Here is a 17,973-nt window from a genome sequence, read left to right as displayed (position 1 = left end):
ATGCACTACTGCTGACAAGAGTCGCCCAACAATTGCTCATGCATTGAAGGAGAATCAAGAATTTTAGTGTGGGAGACTAAAATGAATTAAAAAAAATATATAAAAAAAATAAGGGGTGGAAAGTAATTTTTGAGGGTCTACCTCATATATACACGGCTATGTACTTTTTTTGGAGGATGTTTTAAATTTCTAGGGGGAGTCAAGCCCCCAAGTCTTATGCTGGGTCTGCCGCCCCTCACTCTCTCTCTCTCTCTCTCTATATATATATATATATAAAGTTTAAAAGAAAAACATATATCTCCAATAATATTTTTATTTCCACCGTCTTAATTACAAGATGTTTGTCAAATTAATGGCATGAACAATGTATTTGGATTTAAAAGAAAAACTTTAAATTTTGATCGTGAAATGAATACTATCTATTTCATTTAAAAATGAGATGATCTTATTCCATCTAGAAACTAACAACAATTTACATCCCATTAAATGCCAAGCTAGTGCTGGGGCTTTCTACGTAAGCTAGTAGCTCATCAAACTACATTAGCTTGCTAGTCTCTTTTAGAGCATTCTTAGTGAGCTCTCTGATGCAGCGCGACTTAGTAGGCTATATAGTAGAACAGTAAGAAAGAATAAATAGATATTTCTAGATCTTGAAACGATCAAAGAATCTAAGAAATCTTTTTTAAATGCTAGATACTCTCTATGGTTTGAAGGAAAATAATGAAGAAACTCAACTCTAAGACTTCTTATTAATAAAAATTGATTCATAAACAAAAGCTATACGTTTCTAAAGGCATAAGGATATATTTATATTTATAGCCATAAAGTTCTAACCCTAATTGTAAAAGGAAATTAAGTCGATTTAGACTTTTTCACTAGCCGTTCAAACGGGACATACCCACGTTCAGACGGTCACCCAAATAACTAAAATTAAAGTACGTAAAACAACTAAAAACTAAGTAAAAACTGAAACATAACATAGGGCCGTTCTGATGGCTTGCGAACGGGATGTGAACGGACGTCTCGGGTTTTACCGTATATGGTGACTTCCGGAAGAGGCCAGTGCCTATTTGCGAACGAAGATTCTTTTGACCTAGTAAACATTGGAATTAGCAAACTCTCGTGAAACATGACTTTATAGATATTTGAGTTAGCTTTCCAACACCACAAATCTTGCTCCAATCCGAAGTCTAAAACTCTAGATATAGCATTTTTAGTAGGACTCGTAATGTGCAAATCATCGTTCTTCTTTATGGAATCCTTAGCTTTCCGATTTACATCACTCTCTATTTTTAACTTTTCCTTAAAAGTTAGAAAAATCTCATAAAACAACCATTTATCAAGCTTTCTTCTCTTTCTCCATTTTAGTTTTTGACAGAAACCCTTCCCAAATATCAAAAGCCAAAACGTTTAGCCATTAAATTTACTTTTTCTTATCAATTTAACCTTTTGAGATAAATGGTAATTTAATATCAGAACAAAGGTCATAAGTTCAAATCTTATCTTCGTTATTCACCTCTCTTATCAATTAAATATTTCATGTGTAATTAGCCTCACTTATTGAATGCGGATTTGAGTTTAACCCCACACATGATGAAAAAATTAGAATATTAATTAAATTCACTAGTTTTTATCAAATTTAAGCTTTTGAGACAAATGATGATTTAACACAGAAACTAGACTAGTTTTATTCTGGCTTAGACTTGAATGGCACAACAAGATTATTCCTTGTTACACCTTCATTTTATGGCTGCTGTGAGAAGGAGGCTGAATAGGCAAAGATAAATTGGTTGGTTATAGTTAATTTTCTCTAGGTTTGGTGCAACATTTGGCGTAATTTGTGGTATAGATGCAACATTCCTTAGAATTGCTAGATTTGGTTCCAACAATATTATTGTTTGTTTTTTGGTACTGGGTAAGGGCTAAGATTAGTAATGAGATCTTAAGGATGTATGAATAAAGCAATCTTTCTCCAAGGTGTGATGTCAAGGAAAGTCCAAGCGTAGTACTTTGAGAAATTTGGTGTGATGCCTAAATTTTTCTCATTTTTCTATTTTCATTTTAGTTTCCCAGCAATTTTTTTTTTTTTTTTTTTTTGAGGAACCCAGCAATTTTATATCAAGGTCCAACCAATGTTAGATTTGATTTTTCATATACTATTTCTTACTTAGTCTCCAAACCACCCATCCAACAACATTAAACTACCAAAGCATCATTCTTGGTTTATTGTTCACTAAATTTTCTTCTTTGTTTTAATCTAAACCCTAACTATTAGAGACCCTAACTTCATGATGGAACTTGCCTTAATCAAAGAGAAGATATTTGTACTTATGTCTACTTTAGTAATATTTTCTCAACTTGTAACCTTGTTTTGGATGATAAGTTAAATATTTGTGTTGGAACCTGCTATGACTAATGAGGAGAATCAAATATTGAGTCAAAATCCCAGATGAGGGTGAAATCTACTAAGCCATTGCCCAATTGGGTCCAAATAAATCACCCGGGCTTGGCATGACTGAACTAATTTACAAATTATACTGGCCGATTGTGAAAGCCAGTATTAACTGTTTAGAGTTTCACTGATGTGTTGATTTAAACTATGGCTTAATTGAACTTGAAGGAGCGCTTGTAGTTTGTACCGTTTATGTCCTTTCTATGTAGCTGCAAATAGACAAGTGTTACTATGATCACATTCAAGTAAAATAACTACAGTCAATCTCCCTCACCTGTCTTTTGGCTAAATTTTTTTTTTTTCTTAATTAATTGGACCTTCTCCCCCCATCATAGCTGACATTCAGAAGCTGCTGCAGCATCTTCAAATTAAGTTGGACTGAATCAAAAACATCCATAAAGTGCCCATTTCCGTGCAAACCGTGTAAATATCTCCTGTTTAATCTTGTTTCCGTGTATTGCCATTAAAAATAAATACGCCCAGTACTAGATAGTCTTAATATGAGTGAGACAAATTACAAAAAAGAGTCCACCCAAAAAAATATATATGTTTTGGTTTTTCGAAAGGCACGTGTCGGAGAGTTTTGAATTACGAGCTCTCTTCCATGTTGTTATTTGTGGAAGTGAGTTCTTTTCATTGCATTTACCGTGAAAGGTCGAGCCAGAGCCAGAGCCAGTAGACACTAGACAGTGGGTCGACACTGACAGAGCAGAAGTATTTGCCTTTTGCATGCCAAAAATTTGTTTTATTTAATCAATGTGAAAGACCTTTTACTTTTATTTTATATTTCTGTCGCAATAATTCTGCTTTCTAGTTCCCTTTTTTTTTTCTTTTTTTTTTCACTCAGACTAGAACTTGGAAAACCGACCGGCCATTTGGAGTTTGAACTATTTGTCGGAGGCCGAGCGAAAAGTGCTTGCATTTTGTCTATAATTTTTTTCTATTTAGTGATCAGAGCTTTAATTTTTTCTGGGTTTTGGTTTAATCGTTATTTTTCGGATTTTTTGTCCTTTTTCTCTTTGAATTGTCAGGGATAGTCAGAAGAAAGAGTGTAAGATGAAGAAGCAAAAGAAGCGAAGGAAGATAATCAAAGAGATAGATTCAGAAGACTGGTGCTTCGTGTGCAAAGATGGCGGAGCGCTAATGATCTGCGACTACGGGTGGGTTTCTCACAACTAAAAGTGGTTGATTCTTGAAATGCAGGTCGGTGTTTGTTGATTGTGATGAAGCAGAAAACAGCCATTTTCCTTCCCTGAGATCAAGGGTAGTTTGGTCTTTCAATATCATGGGTTTGTCTGGGAAATGTAGCGCTTAACCCATTGGCCTTGCTTGCATGTGCTTCGATTTCTTTTTTATTTTGTTTTGATGGTGTGTTTTTATTTTTTAACACGTCCATACAAGGGAAGGGGAGGGGCATTTGAATTAGTCACCTCTGCATCATGAAACGTGAAACGTGATTAACAGCGGATTGAGTTATCTCTTGGAGACTTTTTGATGGTGTTTTCAGTGGACATCGATTTTAATAAGTTTTAAGCTATCTGAGATTAGCTGATGCCAGAAAAGAATTGGGATTGTAACAAAATTACTAAATAAAATCAATATTATTTTATTTTCTATCTTTTCAATTTACAAAACCATGAAAGACAAAAATTACGCGGGTCATCTCAGTTGCCTTCTCTCTTAACATGGCTTATTCAACTGTTGATTGTTAATTTGCTTTGTTCTAAAGTATGCTGGTTTTGTTACCTTTGTGGGGGAGCAAAGGAGTTCATAGCTATTAAAGTCATAGAAGATGATGCAATTTGACATATGCATCAAAGAATGTGACTCTTAATGAAGCATATTGTTCGTTAATTTCTTGTATGAATGATGAACATGTACACAAGGCCCATTTTTTTTTTCCATATCTGCTTGTATATGGTTACCATTTGTATCTTAGTTTTGGGTTCTCAGAATCAAATAACCCATAAAATAGCTTCTTCTACTTTTATATTGCAACTAAATTTTTCCAGAAGATCGAGGGTTAACAATTGTTAGGGCTGATCAAATTTTTTAATCTGTGCCTCCTAATACATTGATAAATGCTTTTTGCATCTTTTATGGACGGCCTTATTTCAGTAACATGTCTTAACACTTTCAGGGATTGTCTAAAAGTTTACCATCCGGAATGTGTGGGAGAGGATGATTCATGTGTAAAGACTAAAGTCCACTGGAGTTGCGGTAAGTCGCTCACAACTATCATGATGATATTGAATCCGCTTGTTAATTATCTGTTGGAATTTTTTTATAATCAAAAGAATGCGAACAGAAAAGGAAGAACTTTATTTGACATTCCTGTGAAAGATTCAACTAGAGGACTCCCTCAAATCATATCCTCAAACTTCTCTAAAAGGCCCTTGAGAAGGCAAAAACCCTGGCCTATACATTTACGGACCCGGGAATCAATAAGAAACATGGTTTGTTTCCCTGAAGAGCTATTTGTATTTACAAGGAATAAACTGCCAGAAAGTTTGTAATTTCAGCAATCAAAGTTCTGGTCTTGTGATGAAAAAATATCACATCTTCCAACATGTGTTCAAGAATGAATAGATTCGGCCATCAAAGTTTTGACCTTTATAATGGACATCCACAAAGGTTTGCAAAGAAGCTTCTTAGCAACAATAGAATAGGTCACAGTATCACATCTTCTGGTCAGGTGCTATTTTAAAGGCATCTGTATGTCCTTCAGCTCATGCAATTACAGAGCCTAGTAGTCAAAGCAAACAGTCGCACCCTTCAATGCAGAGTAGGACCAATCAGTATTGATTTTCCAAACTCTCACAGGGGCTCTCATATGCAAGCAACCTTTTGGCAGCTTTTGCTAATCTACATTTTCTTTGGTATTTTTCCCAAGATAATTAGTGTAGGCACAGTGAAAAAATAAAGACGCAGATGGTTTGTGTTCTCTGCAATGATATGACAAAAATGCACTTTGAGGTGCCATGTAAAATGTTTTCCCTTGCAACTTCCGTGTCACAGCATCATACATTATTAAAAAAATGCCATTAATTTTTCTCTTCATGCTTGTTTCACATTCTGAGATTTTATAAATACCAGATTCACAAGTGATGAAATTATGTTTCAGATTGGCATTCTTGCTTCTTATGCTATAAGGCTGCAAAATTTCATTGCTTTTGCTGTCCAAATGCCTTATGTGGAAGCTGCATTGATGTTGCTGAGTTTGCCCCTGTTAGAGGGAAGAAAGGATTCTGCAACGACTGCTTGAAGCTTGTTCTACTTGCAGAACAGAATGTGGATTATGATTCTAATGTGGTATGTATAGGAATATTACAACTCTGTTAGAAAGTTATTGGATATCTCTTTACTGCAATCTTTTCTATATCACCCAGTGTTAAATTTTTGTAGGGCCTTTTGTTTTCTAATTTTGTAATTTTTTTGGAGACCCCTAACCCCACAATATTAGCAGCTGCTCCTACCTTAGCTCATGATACACTATGTAGAATACAAATTCTGTAATCTACTCTTGTCATTTTTATTTAGGGGTTGAGTTATAAAATTCTACTGGTAGTTTAGAGAAGAATGTTCATAGAATCAGTAATCTAAAAGTTGATTCAAGAGAGTAAGTATAAACTGGGGTAGGGATGGCCAAAAAATTTGAAAAGTTTATCTTTGTTTCGATCTACCTATGAACCTGCTTTAAACATTTTAAAATGTAGGATTTGATTCTCAAAGTAAACCTTTCACTGTTTCCTATTAAATGAAGAGCAACAATACATTATGATGTATTAAATGCAGGACTTTCAGTCAGTGTCTTTTACTTTCAATAGCATCTCTCTTCAGCTTCCTTCTCTTCATAAATTTCTTTCTCTTTTTGGTTAGGGGAAAATATGCTTGTTTTAATCTTGTTTCTTATGATTGCAGGGAAAGATAGATTTGAAAGACCGAGAGACGTATGAAGGTCTATTTAAGGAATATTGGGATATAATAAAGGAAAAGGAAGGCCTGACTGTTGATAATGCGTATTTCGCCGATGCCCAATTAAAGAAGAAGAGAGAGGACCACAAGTGCTACTCCAATTCAGTTAGAATTGGCGAGGCCAAGGGAGATAATAAATTGATAATCCATGATTGTTACATCAGTGATATAGAACAGCAGAAGGCAATGGGAAAAAAGAGGGGTTCCAAGGCACTACAATTTATAGGATGGGGATCAAAACCTCTCATTGAGTTCCTCACATCCATTGGTAAGGATACAACCAAACAACTCTCGCAGTATGATGTGGACTCTATCATATCAGGATACATCCAAGAGAAAAATCTTTTTCACCCAAAAAAGAAGAAGAAGATTCTTTGTGACAAAATGCTCTATTCTATATTCAGAAAAAGATCACTGGATAAGTACAAAATATATAATCTTCTGGAGGTTCATTTTTCTGAGAAGTTGGAGCAATCAGAAGAGGATGATGATGAGGATCAAGATGAAAGCTTTTTGGTAGAGAAAAACAATGAAAATGATATGGTTGAATGTAAGAAACAGAAGACATCAAGCTCGTCTAGAAAATATCAGGAAAAGGAAGTCAATTTTACAGCCAAGCAAAGCTGCTTTGCATCTATAGTTGCTGATAACATCAAACTTGTCTACTTAAGAAAAAGCTTAGTAGAAAGGCTACTGAAGCAGCCTGGAAGTTTTGAACACAAGGTAGTGGGAAGTTTTGTGAGAGTCAAAACAGACCCTAGAGACTATCAGTACTGGACGTCTCATAAACTCTTGCAAGTTAGAGGTAATTACTCGGAAATTTGGTCCTGGCATTTGGTTGGTGATGGCAGATTGGATTGCGTTCTACTTTGGATTGTTTAGGTTCTTTTATAAAGTAGATCTTTTTCCTAATTTTATCTAATACGATGCAATATGATATTCTGTTTATCATATTAATACTGTTTCAACAGAAAGCTGTAGGTTCTCTTCAAGTTTATGTTCTCTTAAATGGTTACTTATCTTTCTCTCTTTTATTTATTTTTTTCTTGAAATTTTTTCCTCTTAATCCTCTTAGGCATAAAGAAAATCTCAAGTGAAATTCTCCTGCAAGCAGTTAATGCACCAATAGACATTCACATTGCTATGCTTTCTGATGGTGACTTCACTGAGGTAACCAAACTGTTTGGAAGTGATATTTCTTAATATTATGATATCATTTTAAAAGCTTAGCAAATCCAAAAGCTATTGAGATTGTTACTTTTCTGATTTTCTTCACATGTATCATTTCATTCACTTGAACGTATGGGGTGGGTTTATGGAAGAATATTAGGAGGGGTTGGGAGAAGTTCCATAGTCACATTAGATTTGAGGTGGGAGATGGCTTCAAGGTTAGATTCTTGCGTAATATTTGGTGTGAGGATATGGCCCTTAAGGATGCCTTTCCAGTTTTATTTGGTATTGCTTGCACAAATGATGCTCCTGTTGTGGTTCTCCTGGGCTTTTTTGGAGGTGCCATTCAATGGAATGTGATATTTATTAGAGCGACTCAGGATTGGGAGGTAGATGCCTTTGCCTCGTTCTTCATGATGTTGTATTTAGTCAGAATGAGATGGGAAGGGGAAGACAAGTTGTAGTGGGTCCTTCCCAAAAGATGGTTATTTGGTGTTAAATCCTTTTACAAGGTCATGGGTTGTCACGATGATTTCCATTTCCCTTGGAAGAGTTTATGGAAGGCTGAGGTTTCATTGAGGATTGCCTTTTTTGTGTGGTCGGCGGCTTTGGAAAAGATCCTTACAATGGACAATCTTTGGAAGCGGTATGTCATTGTGGTCGATAGGTGTTGTATGTGAAAAAAGAATGAGGAGTATGTGGACCGTCTTCTCCTTCATTGTGAGGTTACTTCTTCCATTTGGAATGTTTTCTTCAATCGATTTGGGTTGTCTTAGGTTATACCTAGATGTGTAGTCAATTTTTATGCTTGTTGGTGGACTTTTGGCAACACTTAAAGTTTTGTTGTGTGGAAGATGGTGGCTTCATGCCTTTTGTGGTGTCTATGTAGGGAAATGAACAATAGGTGTTTTGAGGATCGTGAGAGGACTTTAGAGAATATTAAGTTTTTATTGTTTAACACTTTGTATTTTTGTACAACTGCTTATGTTTCTTCTTTGGTGATTAATTATAATGATTTTGTTGTACTTTTTGCTCCTTCTAGTTAGGTAACATCTCTTGTATAATTTTTGTGTACATGGGAACACCCTATGCTTTTAATGATATCTCGATTATTTATAAAAAAAAAAAATGATAGGCTTGCGGCAAGGTCTGAGCCAAAGTGCGAAAGCGGTAAGTCTAAGGGGAAGAATGACAAAAGTAGGCAATCTCGGTCTAAGTCACGATTGGTAAAGGATGAAGAATTTTGGCAGATGCAAAAGATGTGGAGTGCTATTATTGTCTCAAAAAATGGACACTACAAAAGATTTTGCAGTCACATAAAAGGGTACTACAAAGGATTGCAGAGTAATGAAATAAGATTTGGAAGATTTGCATAGATTTTCTCTTAGTTTCTTTAGATACATATTCTCTCTTAGATTCTAGGATTTTGGATTGCATTGGCTCATATCATGTGTCCAAATAGCAATGGTTTGAGACGTTTAAATCTTGTAATGCCGGTACTATTCTGATGGGTAATGATGCTATGTGTAAGGCTATCGGAATAGGTACCATAAAAAGTCAGGATGTTTGTTGGGGTTGTGGGAACACTGATTAATGTTTAATATGTTCCAGACTGTATGAAAAATCATATATTTTTAGGCGCATTGGATTCTTTGGACTATAGTTATTCAATTAGAGATAAAGTTGTGAAAATAACTGAAGGTATTTTGGGGGAATGAAAGATTAGAAAATTGACAATTTTTATAAGAAGGAATATAGTTACACGTGGAGTTGCAACATCCACTTCGGCATAATCATTTAATCATATATTGATGGTACTGTCTTGTGGCATCTATGACTTAGCCATTTAGGCGAGCGTTATATGTTTTAGCTTCAAAGCAGAATTTGTTGAAATGAGTGAAATCATGCAAATTGGATTTTTCAAGAACTATTTGTATGGGAAGAAACGAAGAGTTTGTTTACATAGTAGATACCTTTGGGGTTCGCTAGCCCTCCAGAGCGGTTTTACTTTTGAATAATTCTTCAGAAGGTTTTCACTTTGTCACCAAATCTCTATATTTATTTTATTTTCTGCATATTGTGATTGAGGTGACTTAAACTGTGGTGATTGCCTTAATCATTAATCTATTTGGTAAACTTGTTTGTAACAACTTGAGGTTTAAAACATATTGTTTAGTATTGTTGAAGGACCATGGTGCTTTATAGTCATCGGTGACTATTTAGTTGTATTTGTCAGAAACTTGTTTTGGTATAATTGTTATGGCAACTTACAGTTACAAAGAGTCTCCACTTTGGCTACTCCCATGGTGTGGGAATAAGACCACCACCAATAAATTGAAATGTAGTGGGAACCCAAAAAGTAATCAATAGTATGTTTTGAAAGGTCCAAGTTAGAACTTAGGAGTACATTATGAGGAAAGGCAAGTTGGATATTCTGACTGAGTGCCCGCATTAGCGTTAATATTGTTGCTTCTTTTTGCATTTTTACTTTTGTGATAATCCTCCCTTTTTTGGCATCAAACAGCAATAGTAGGCTACAAACTGGGGGATGGTTCTCCCCACTCCCAAAATCCTTCCCTTCCATGGGTTGGATCCAAGACCTCCTTTCAAAGCAGGATAGGTATGACTTGGCTACAAAAGTTTTTGTTAATTATGTAGAAATTTGAGATTTCAGTGATAAATTATTATAAACATTTTGATACCTCTTGTGTAAATTCTTTTGTCTTTCATGAGAAAAATCGCGCTCGTTTGCTAATGCTTTTTAAAAGGCTTTTTGCTTTTTGATTGTATTGTGATATAAAGGTGAGTAATTTTGAGTGTTTTGTGTATTGAGTTGTTTGTTAATGCTTTTTTATTTTTTACTAAAAAGCAAAAAACAGTCGAAAAAGCATTAGCAAACAAGCTCATCTTGTTGTGATTAATCATTTTGTTTAAGAGTCTGTCTTAAATCAACTCGGCCAATGTTCAGATTCCATTAAATGTACCCAGCATTTACATGGGCAGAGCCATTAAACACCTGGCACAGTGCACAAATGCGAATTTAGGCATGTGTAGACACACAAAAATGTGTTCATGCATGTAACTCATCAATGACTAAACCTTTTAATCAACTACCTGATTTCATGAATAAAACAAATGGTTCATTATATATATGACAGATATTGCATATCATTCCTCTATCGGTCTTAACTTACAAGATTTGCTGTTCTGCCATTATTGCTCTTCCTCACTACTTATATGTAACGATTAAGTTCCAAAACTTTCCACTCATATGAATTCGCCCCTTCCGAAGAACATTGTTTACTTGGTTGCATGGTATTTTTTGCAGGAAGAATGTGAGGATTTGCGAAAGATGGTTAGAACCGGCCTGCTAAAGAAACCTACTATTGTAAGTTGTTCTATTCATAAGCATTTGCGTCTTTTCTTAGAGATGGTTAAAAGTTGCAAGCTCTTAAACCAATTGTAACGTTGATAGGTGGAGCTTGAACAGAAGGCAAGAAGTCTGCATGAGGATATAACAAAGCATGTAAATTTCCTTGATTAATGTTATTTATTGCTTCTAAAAATACATTATGTTATTCCTAAAGAATATATATAATGTGTTATTCCTCTCCTCCCGCCTTCCCCAAGAAAAAAGAAAAATCCACTCCAAAAAATAAAAAATATATATTATATATATAAAAGCTTGCAGAGCTATATTCATCTACAGCATATCTCTGGAGTTCTATCAATAGGAACAGAACTATTTCTTTCTGTCCTTTTCTTGTGATCATTTCTGCCTTATATGGAAGTGCTTTTGTCAGTGGATTGAGAGGGAGCTAGTCAAACTACAAAGCTGCGTTGATCGGGCAAACGAGAAAGGATGGAGAGCAGAATATCCTTTCATGTTATAAGTCAGCACTTGTAACATATCACTATGAATACACCATGACTGATTGGTTGTACTTTGAACACTCACCCACTAATAAACTACTAAGCAGAACCACTCTAGAACCAGCTGAAATGTCATTAAATTTTCAAAAAAGGAAAAAGAAACTTATTGTATAATCCTAAAATTATTGTTATGCTATCTTCTCCCTGTATATTGACTGTAATCAGGCCTTCTTTGAATGGGATTTCTTCTTTTCCTCCATGCGTTATTGTAAAACTATGTTGCCTGTGCCTGTGTGTATGAATGAGCAACCAAGTGTTCAAGCATGTGTGTTTGTGAATGTTTCAAGATGCTGTGTTCAACTCAATAAATTGAACTGGACCTTAACCAGCTTTATTTGGAACATTATTTCAATATTTAGACAGAAGAGAAGTGCTCAAGAAACCATCAGAACAGGAACAGTTATTAAAGCAGGCGCCGAAGGTCATTGCAGAACTTGAAGAGCTCAAATCTGATTCTGCAGACTCCTTGGAAATCAATGAACAAAAGGGTTTTTGCTCGGATTCGTCGTTGGAATGTGAAAACTCCCAATAATTATCGCTGCTTCACCTGGTATATGAGAAAATTTTGAAACTCGTTTGGTTACAAGAGGTATCAGAAGGCAACTAACTCTGTCATTTCAAGTGCCTGATGGCCAAATGTGTAGTAGTTGAAGTTTCTAAGATAGATGTTTTTCTTTTTCCTTGTAAAATATGTTTGCTGTTTCCTTGTAAAATGTCTCTTGTGACCAAGGAAAATTTCATCTGCACAGTATTGATGTTTGCTTATTATCTTGCAGTTGTCAAGATTTGAAGAATGCCTTGTTTGCATTTTATACAAACATGTGCACAATATTGCATTTTGTTGAATATTTGGCTAGAAAATGATCTTGAAAGTCTTCTTATTCATCAATATTCTTATGCAATTTCACATAATTAATGCTCTTTATTCACAATACGAATATAACAAAGTGCAATTAGTAAATGAAGCCACTAAAGTTTGAATTAGTTTTTGTGAAAAAACAATACAAAACAAAAAGAATAAATTGTAAAATTAATAATTAATAGAGTAAAACAATTTAGGAGAAACTTTACAAAAGGCCTATAAACTATCATGAGTTTTGAGAAGATACCTTTGAATTTAAAAAACTCTCAATTTCACTCTTCGAACTTTCAATTTGACGTAATTTACCCATTTCGTCAATTTTTGCTATTAAACCTTAATGGAAACTTCTAAAAAACAAAATTATCCTTCGATTTTTTTAAGAAAATGAAAAAAAAATTAAAAAAAAAATTAAAAAAAAAATATTGAAAAAAAAAAAGTCACAAGGTGGCCCAACCGTGGGTCACCTTGTGAATTTTTTTTTTTTTTAATAATAAATTTATTTATTTTTATTTTTATTTTGAAATAAAGAATAAATTTAGAATTTTATTATAAAATAAAATTTAAAAAAAAATTAAAAAAAAGGGCAAAGGTATAATGATAATTTTATCACTTTAAATGTTTAAAAATTGATAGAAGGAGATAAATTGCATCAAATTTAAAGTTTATGGGTGAAATTGAGAGTTTTTTAAATTTATGAGATTTTCTCAAAACGTATGATAGTTCAAGAGTTTAAAGTAAAGTTCTCCCAACTATTTAACATCCAATTTCCAATGACAATCTGGGAGGTTCAAATTAATTCAATGTACAAAATGATAGTTCTTAGTTAAAAATTGTCCTTTTAACTTGTAATTATTATTTTTTTCTAATTTGTCCTTTTAACTCGCATGTACTATCGGATGGTCTCAATCGCTTTTTCATTTTCTTCTTATTCGTCATTGTCGCTTCAAAGACGTTGTATTTGAAGGGCTACGATCCATAGATTTGGAGCTGCCTCGTAGGGAAGTCTAACTCGGTGAGCTCAATGAGTTTTGGAGCCCACACAATCATTCCAAACTCACTACCAACCGACCCAATAAACCCCAGTTTGGTTTTGTTAGAAAAAATTACGCAAGAAGGAAAAACAAAAATTTAACACCTACTCGTTGAAAGCTGCATAAAGCCGAAGCAATGAGAATTAAATGTGTTTTCTCAAATTCGATTGAACTATAGCATGACTCAATCCTATCAGGTCATTAATACAAACTAAGATCTTATCACAGGCACTCTTTTAAATCTGATCGAACTATAACTTGATTCAGTTTCATCAATACATCAATGAAAACTAAAATTGATTACACTAATCATGCTTGAAAATTGAATCCCATAATTTAGTGTTAATATAAACACTTGGAAAAAAAAATATTTTAGTCATTAGGCCTCCACATAAGAGCACACACAATGATGGGAAAGTGAAGGACATACAAAATAATGAAAGAAAGAAACACATTTTCCTATTGGTGGGTGTCAGTAGGGAATAATTTGCAAGTCAAAGGAAAATGGTTTGTCGTTGTCTCAGTTGTCTGATTGTCTCGCACTTTCCTTGGAAAGTTGATTCTCACATCTCCGTCCCCCCTTTGCAATTCCTTTCCAAGCTCTTTCTCAGTTTTCTCTCCCTGAGGAGAGAAGACTTTTTGACTTTTCACCACAAATTCATATTTTCTTCTCCCCTTCCCATCTCCATTTTTCTAAAGCGTCGATTCACTTCACATCTCTCTCTCTCTCTCTCTGTCGAATTCCATCAACTTTTTTTGATCTTCACCAATCGCCATCGTCATGTTAATGCTCGTAAACTGCTCAAACTGCCGCACGCCACTGCAGCTCCCGCCAGGCGCCCAGTCCATCCGCTGCGCCATCTGCCATGCCATCACCCGCATAGCGGAGCCCCGCAGCCTCCAACCACCACCGGCACCGCCATCCTCCACCCACCACCCGTACGGGGCCGCACCGTCCATGGCTCCATCTCCTTACAACCACGCCCCTCCTGGCCCCTCTCCCTCCGTCCACGGCCGCAAGCGGGCCGTCATCTGCGGTATTTCCTACAAGAACTCCTCGCACGAGCTCAAGGGTTGTATCAACGACGCCAAGTGCATGAAATATTTGCTCGTCAGTCGGTTCCACTTCCCCGAGTCCTCCATTCTCATGCTCACCGGTACTCTCTCCCCGACTCTCTCGCGCGTTACAATTTAAAGTAAATGATAAATTCCTTCCTTTTTATGAATGCTTTTAAGAGAATTGTGTAGTAAAACTTACAAAGTATTTTTAGTAATTTAAAAGTTACGTTAAACATGGTAAAAATTGTAGAAGTACTTTTTTATTTTCTTTTTTCATTATGAAAATAGTTGAAATGCACTTTTAGAGAAAATAATAATAATAATAATAATAAAAACTCTTTTTGGTTATAAAAGTTTCAATCCCAAACATGTTTTGAGTTCGAGTTTAAACCTTGTTCCCGTTCTTTACCTTTCAATTTAATTAAATATTTCACGCATTATGTGTCATTTGTGAGGAGAAAGTAAAAAATAAAAACTCTTTTTGGTTATAAAAGTTTCAATCCCAAACATGTTTTGAGTTCCTGTTTGAACTTTGTTCCCGTTGTTTACCTGTCGATTTAATTAAATATTTCACGCATTATGTGTCATTTGTGAGGAGAAAGTATGAGCATAGAAGTGGGAAAGTGTTAGAATATAAATTAAATGATTAAATTTATTATATTTTATGGGAGTTATTTAATGGCATACATATTGCTTAATTGTGTTCTACTTGCTTTTGTTTATCATTCAATTTTGATGGGTGGATAGAAAAAATAATGTTTATTTGGATTCTTCAAACCCCTCTAACAAAAGCCTTTGGATGGAACATCCCAAAAAATATTTCTCATTTGGAGGTCGAATTTAATTTTCTGATACATGTTGATCTCATCTCATCTGCGTGTTGAGATCAATTATAATCTATGTAAACTAAAGCAAATTAGAACAGAGGTTTACTGTCACATGGCTGTCAGAATCGAAGGCAGACTGCTGTAACATGATGATACAAAGAATTTTAATTAATTTTCAAAGCCATTATATTTGACTTGCTTCTTGTGTAGTCAACTGCAATGACCTTAACAGTACGGTGTGAGAAACACATTTGTGAATGCCCTTTGCTTCAAGCTTGATGGCTCAATGTTTTATACACCTTTTAAGTGATTATTACATGTTTTATACACATGTATGATGCATGCACATGCACGCATGCTCGATACATCTAATCTGAGTCCCTTTCTGAAAGTTACTGTGCAGAAGAAGAAACTGATCCTTACAGGCGTCCAATTAAAAGCAACATTCGAATGGCAATGTATTGGCTTGTGCAAGGTTGTCAACCAGGAGACTCTTTGGTTTTTCACTATTCTGGCCATGGTTCACAGCAGAGGAACTACACTGGAGATGAGGTGGATGGATATGATGAAACACTCTGCCCCTTAGATTTTGAAACTCAGGGGATGATTGTTGATGATGAGATCAATGCAACGATTGTTCGGCCTCTTCCTCCGAGGGTTAAGCTCCACGCAATCATAGACGCTTGCCATAGTGGCACCGTATTAGATTTACCATTTCTCTGCAGGATGGATAGGTGAGTCCTTTTGATATTATTGTTACTCAAAATACTAAATGGTTTCCAAGATGCAATAAGTGATGAATTGTAGCCTCTGCCATTGTGTACCATCTATTGATTGGATTTAGTGTCTTCTTTCTTACATTTTATATCTGTTATCTGTTTGGGAGTGTGGATGTAGGAATGGAAGGTATATGTGGGAGGACCATCGCCCAAGAACAGGTATGTGGAAAGGAACAAATGGTGGGGAAGTCATATCCTTCAGTGGCTGTGATGATGATCAGTCCTCAGCAGATACTCTGGTAAAGTCTCAGGCATCTGTTTAATTTGACCATTAAAGTAAACTACAGTGGTGAGCTAAGAATCAAAGCTTATGCTTTCTCTGGACAGGCTCTATCAAGGATCACTTCTACTGGTGCCATGACTTATTCTTTCATTCAAGCCATCGAGCGTGGGCACGGAGCTACTTATGGAGCCATGCTAACCGCAATGCGGTCTACCATTCGAAACACCGATGATAGTCTAGGGGGTGGTGGTCTAGTGACATCTCTTCTCACCATGCTTTTAACAGGAGGGAGCGGTGGCGGGTTGAGACAGGTTTGATTCTCATTGCTCCCTCATTGATTTGGATACATGTATTATGGAAGCAGACAATTGTGTCATTGTTAGTGTTTGTTTTGAATGGAAATCATCATATTTAGTCCCTCAAATGTAGAGTAAGTTCTAATTTGGTCCCTAAATTTAGTAGAGTTCAAAATTTTGTTGCTATAACTTTTGATTTTGAGTAATGTAATCTCTCATTTGGGGTTGAATAAGTAATGCTATGCTGATTTTATATTAACAGTATCTTTTAACCTTGACCAGTTTGTTTCTTGCTGCAGGAACCACAGCTAACTGCAAATGAACCATTTGATGTGTATGCAAAGCCTTTCTCCCTATAAATATTAGAGGCTGATAATCATTCTTCACTGTGACTCTGGCCTTGAGTGTGTGTACAGATGCCGGGAAAACCCATTTCTGCAATATGATTGCATTTCATTGTGTTCTAAGGTTTTGTTTAATTATTATACTTGTGTTCGACGCTTTCCTGACTTCAACAAAGAAAAATGTCATACCTTGAAGTAGGATTTTAAGATATGGAGGACGTAAGCTTATAATGGATATATTTGTTTTACTATAAAATGTTGTTTCCTCCGGAAAATTGACAGTTAAAGTGTTGGAGAAAATACGGATTTGGGATTTGGCTTAGGTGCTGTAAAAAAAAAAAAATTACAAGATATCTTCTATAGTTTTTTCAACGGTTTATATTTAATTGCAAATTTTTCATAAGAAAGAAAGAGATAATTAAATTAAATCTGAATGGTTGAAAAAATTATATTTCAATTTTTTTTTTTTTTTTTTTTGAAAAGTCCATATAACCCCTTCAAACTACTACCAAATTGACAATATCTACCTTTAATATTCCCTCTCACATATGGACTCAAATTCTCTTTTTAATAGGTGAAGTCCAATACATGAAATATTTAATTGAAATAGGAAATGCAAGTGATATTTGGCTAATACTATATTAAATCACCAATTATTTGAAAAGTTTAAACTAATAGAAAGAGGTAAATTTAATCATTTAACAATATTTTAACACTCTCCACTTCTTGGGTAGTTTAAAATTTTCGATTATGACATGAAAGTATGAACTGAAATGGGTTTTTGGAAGGAAAATATATTTATATATTTTTGAAGTTTTGCAAAATGAAACTGGATTCTCTCTTTTTTTGAATTATGGTCTCCTCACTTTCAAACCACTAACCACACCAATTATGTTATTTTACTTATGTTTTAAATTCACTTTATCTCTGAAGTTTTAGGAGTTTTTTAATTTTAACCCCAATGTTTAAAAATTGGCAATATACGCTCCTAATGTTTCAAAAATTTTCAATTCAGATCTTCT

General features: G+C 34.9%; 2 protein-coding genes across 2 annotated transcripts; both read left to right on the top strand.

Moving 5' to 3' along the window:
- The first annotated feature begins 3,147 nt into the window (after nt 1-3,147).
- Nucleotides 3,148-12,419, top strand: LOC132191142 (uncharacterized protein At5g08430-like). The gene is made up of 10 exons (XM_059606160.1): nt 3,148-3,210; nt 3,484-3,612; nt 4,593-4,672; nt 5,577-5,764; nt 6,374-7,232; nt 7,503-7,597; nt 10,926-10,985; nt 11,073-11,123; nt 11,401-11,473; nt 11,875-12,419. Coding segments are annotated over exons 1-10 (1,725 nt in total). The 5' UTR covers nt 3,148-3,208; the 3' UTR covers nt 12,063-12,419.
- A 1,724-nt stretch (nt 12,420-14,143) lies between these two features.
- Nucleotides 14,144-17,175, top strand: LOC132189281 (metacaspase-1-like). The gene is made up of 5 exons (XM_059603948.1): nt 14,144-14,580; nt 15,713-16,043; nt 16,207-16,327; nt 16,416-16,622; nt 16,907-17,175. The coding sequence occupies exons 1-5, from the start codon at nt 14,205-14,207 to the stop codon at nt 16,964-16,966; spliced, it is 1,095 nt and encodes a 364-aa protein (XP_059459931.1). The 5' UTR covers nt 14,144-14,204; the 3' UTR covers nt 16,967-17,175.
- The last annotated feature ends 798 nt before the right edge of the window (nt 17,176-17,973 follow it).

Source organism: Corylus avellana, chromosome ca8 (genome assembly GCF_901000735.1).
Source record: "Corylus avellana chromosome ca8, CavTom2PMs-1.0".
Taxonomy (NCBI): domain Eukaryota; kingdom Viridiplantae; phylum Streptophyta; class Magnoliopsida; order Fagales; family Betulaceae; genus Corylus; species Corylus avellana.
The sequence above is the reverse complement of the archived record's forward strand: the minus strand, read 5'-3'. Positions and strand labels throughout refer to the sequence as shown.

Bases quoted from the DNA above. Each gene is read 5' to 3' on its own strand.
- LOC132191142 (XM_059606160.1), top strand. The intron at 3,613-4,592 runs GTGGGTTTCTCA...TAACACTTTCAG, and splicing joins CTAATGATCTGCGACTACGG to GGATTGTCTAAAAGTTTACC. The intron at 4,673-5,576 runs GTAAGTCGCTCA...ATTATGTTTCAG, and splicing joins TAAAGTCCACTGGAGTTGCG to ATTGGCATTCTTGCTTCTTA.
- LOC132189281 (XM_059603948.1), top strand. From the start codon at position 14,205: ATGTTAATGCTCGTAAACTGCTCAAACTGCCGCACGCCACTGCAGCTC. The intron at 14,581-15,712 runs GTACTCTCTCCC...GTTACTGTGCAG, and splicing joins CTCCATTCTCATGCTCACCG to AAGAAGAAACTGATCCTTAC. The intron at 16,328-16,415 runs GTAAAGTCTCAG...TTCTCTGGACAG, and splicing joins AGTCCTCAGCAGATACTCTG to GCTCTATCAAGGATCACTTC.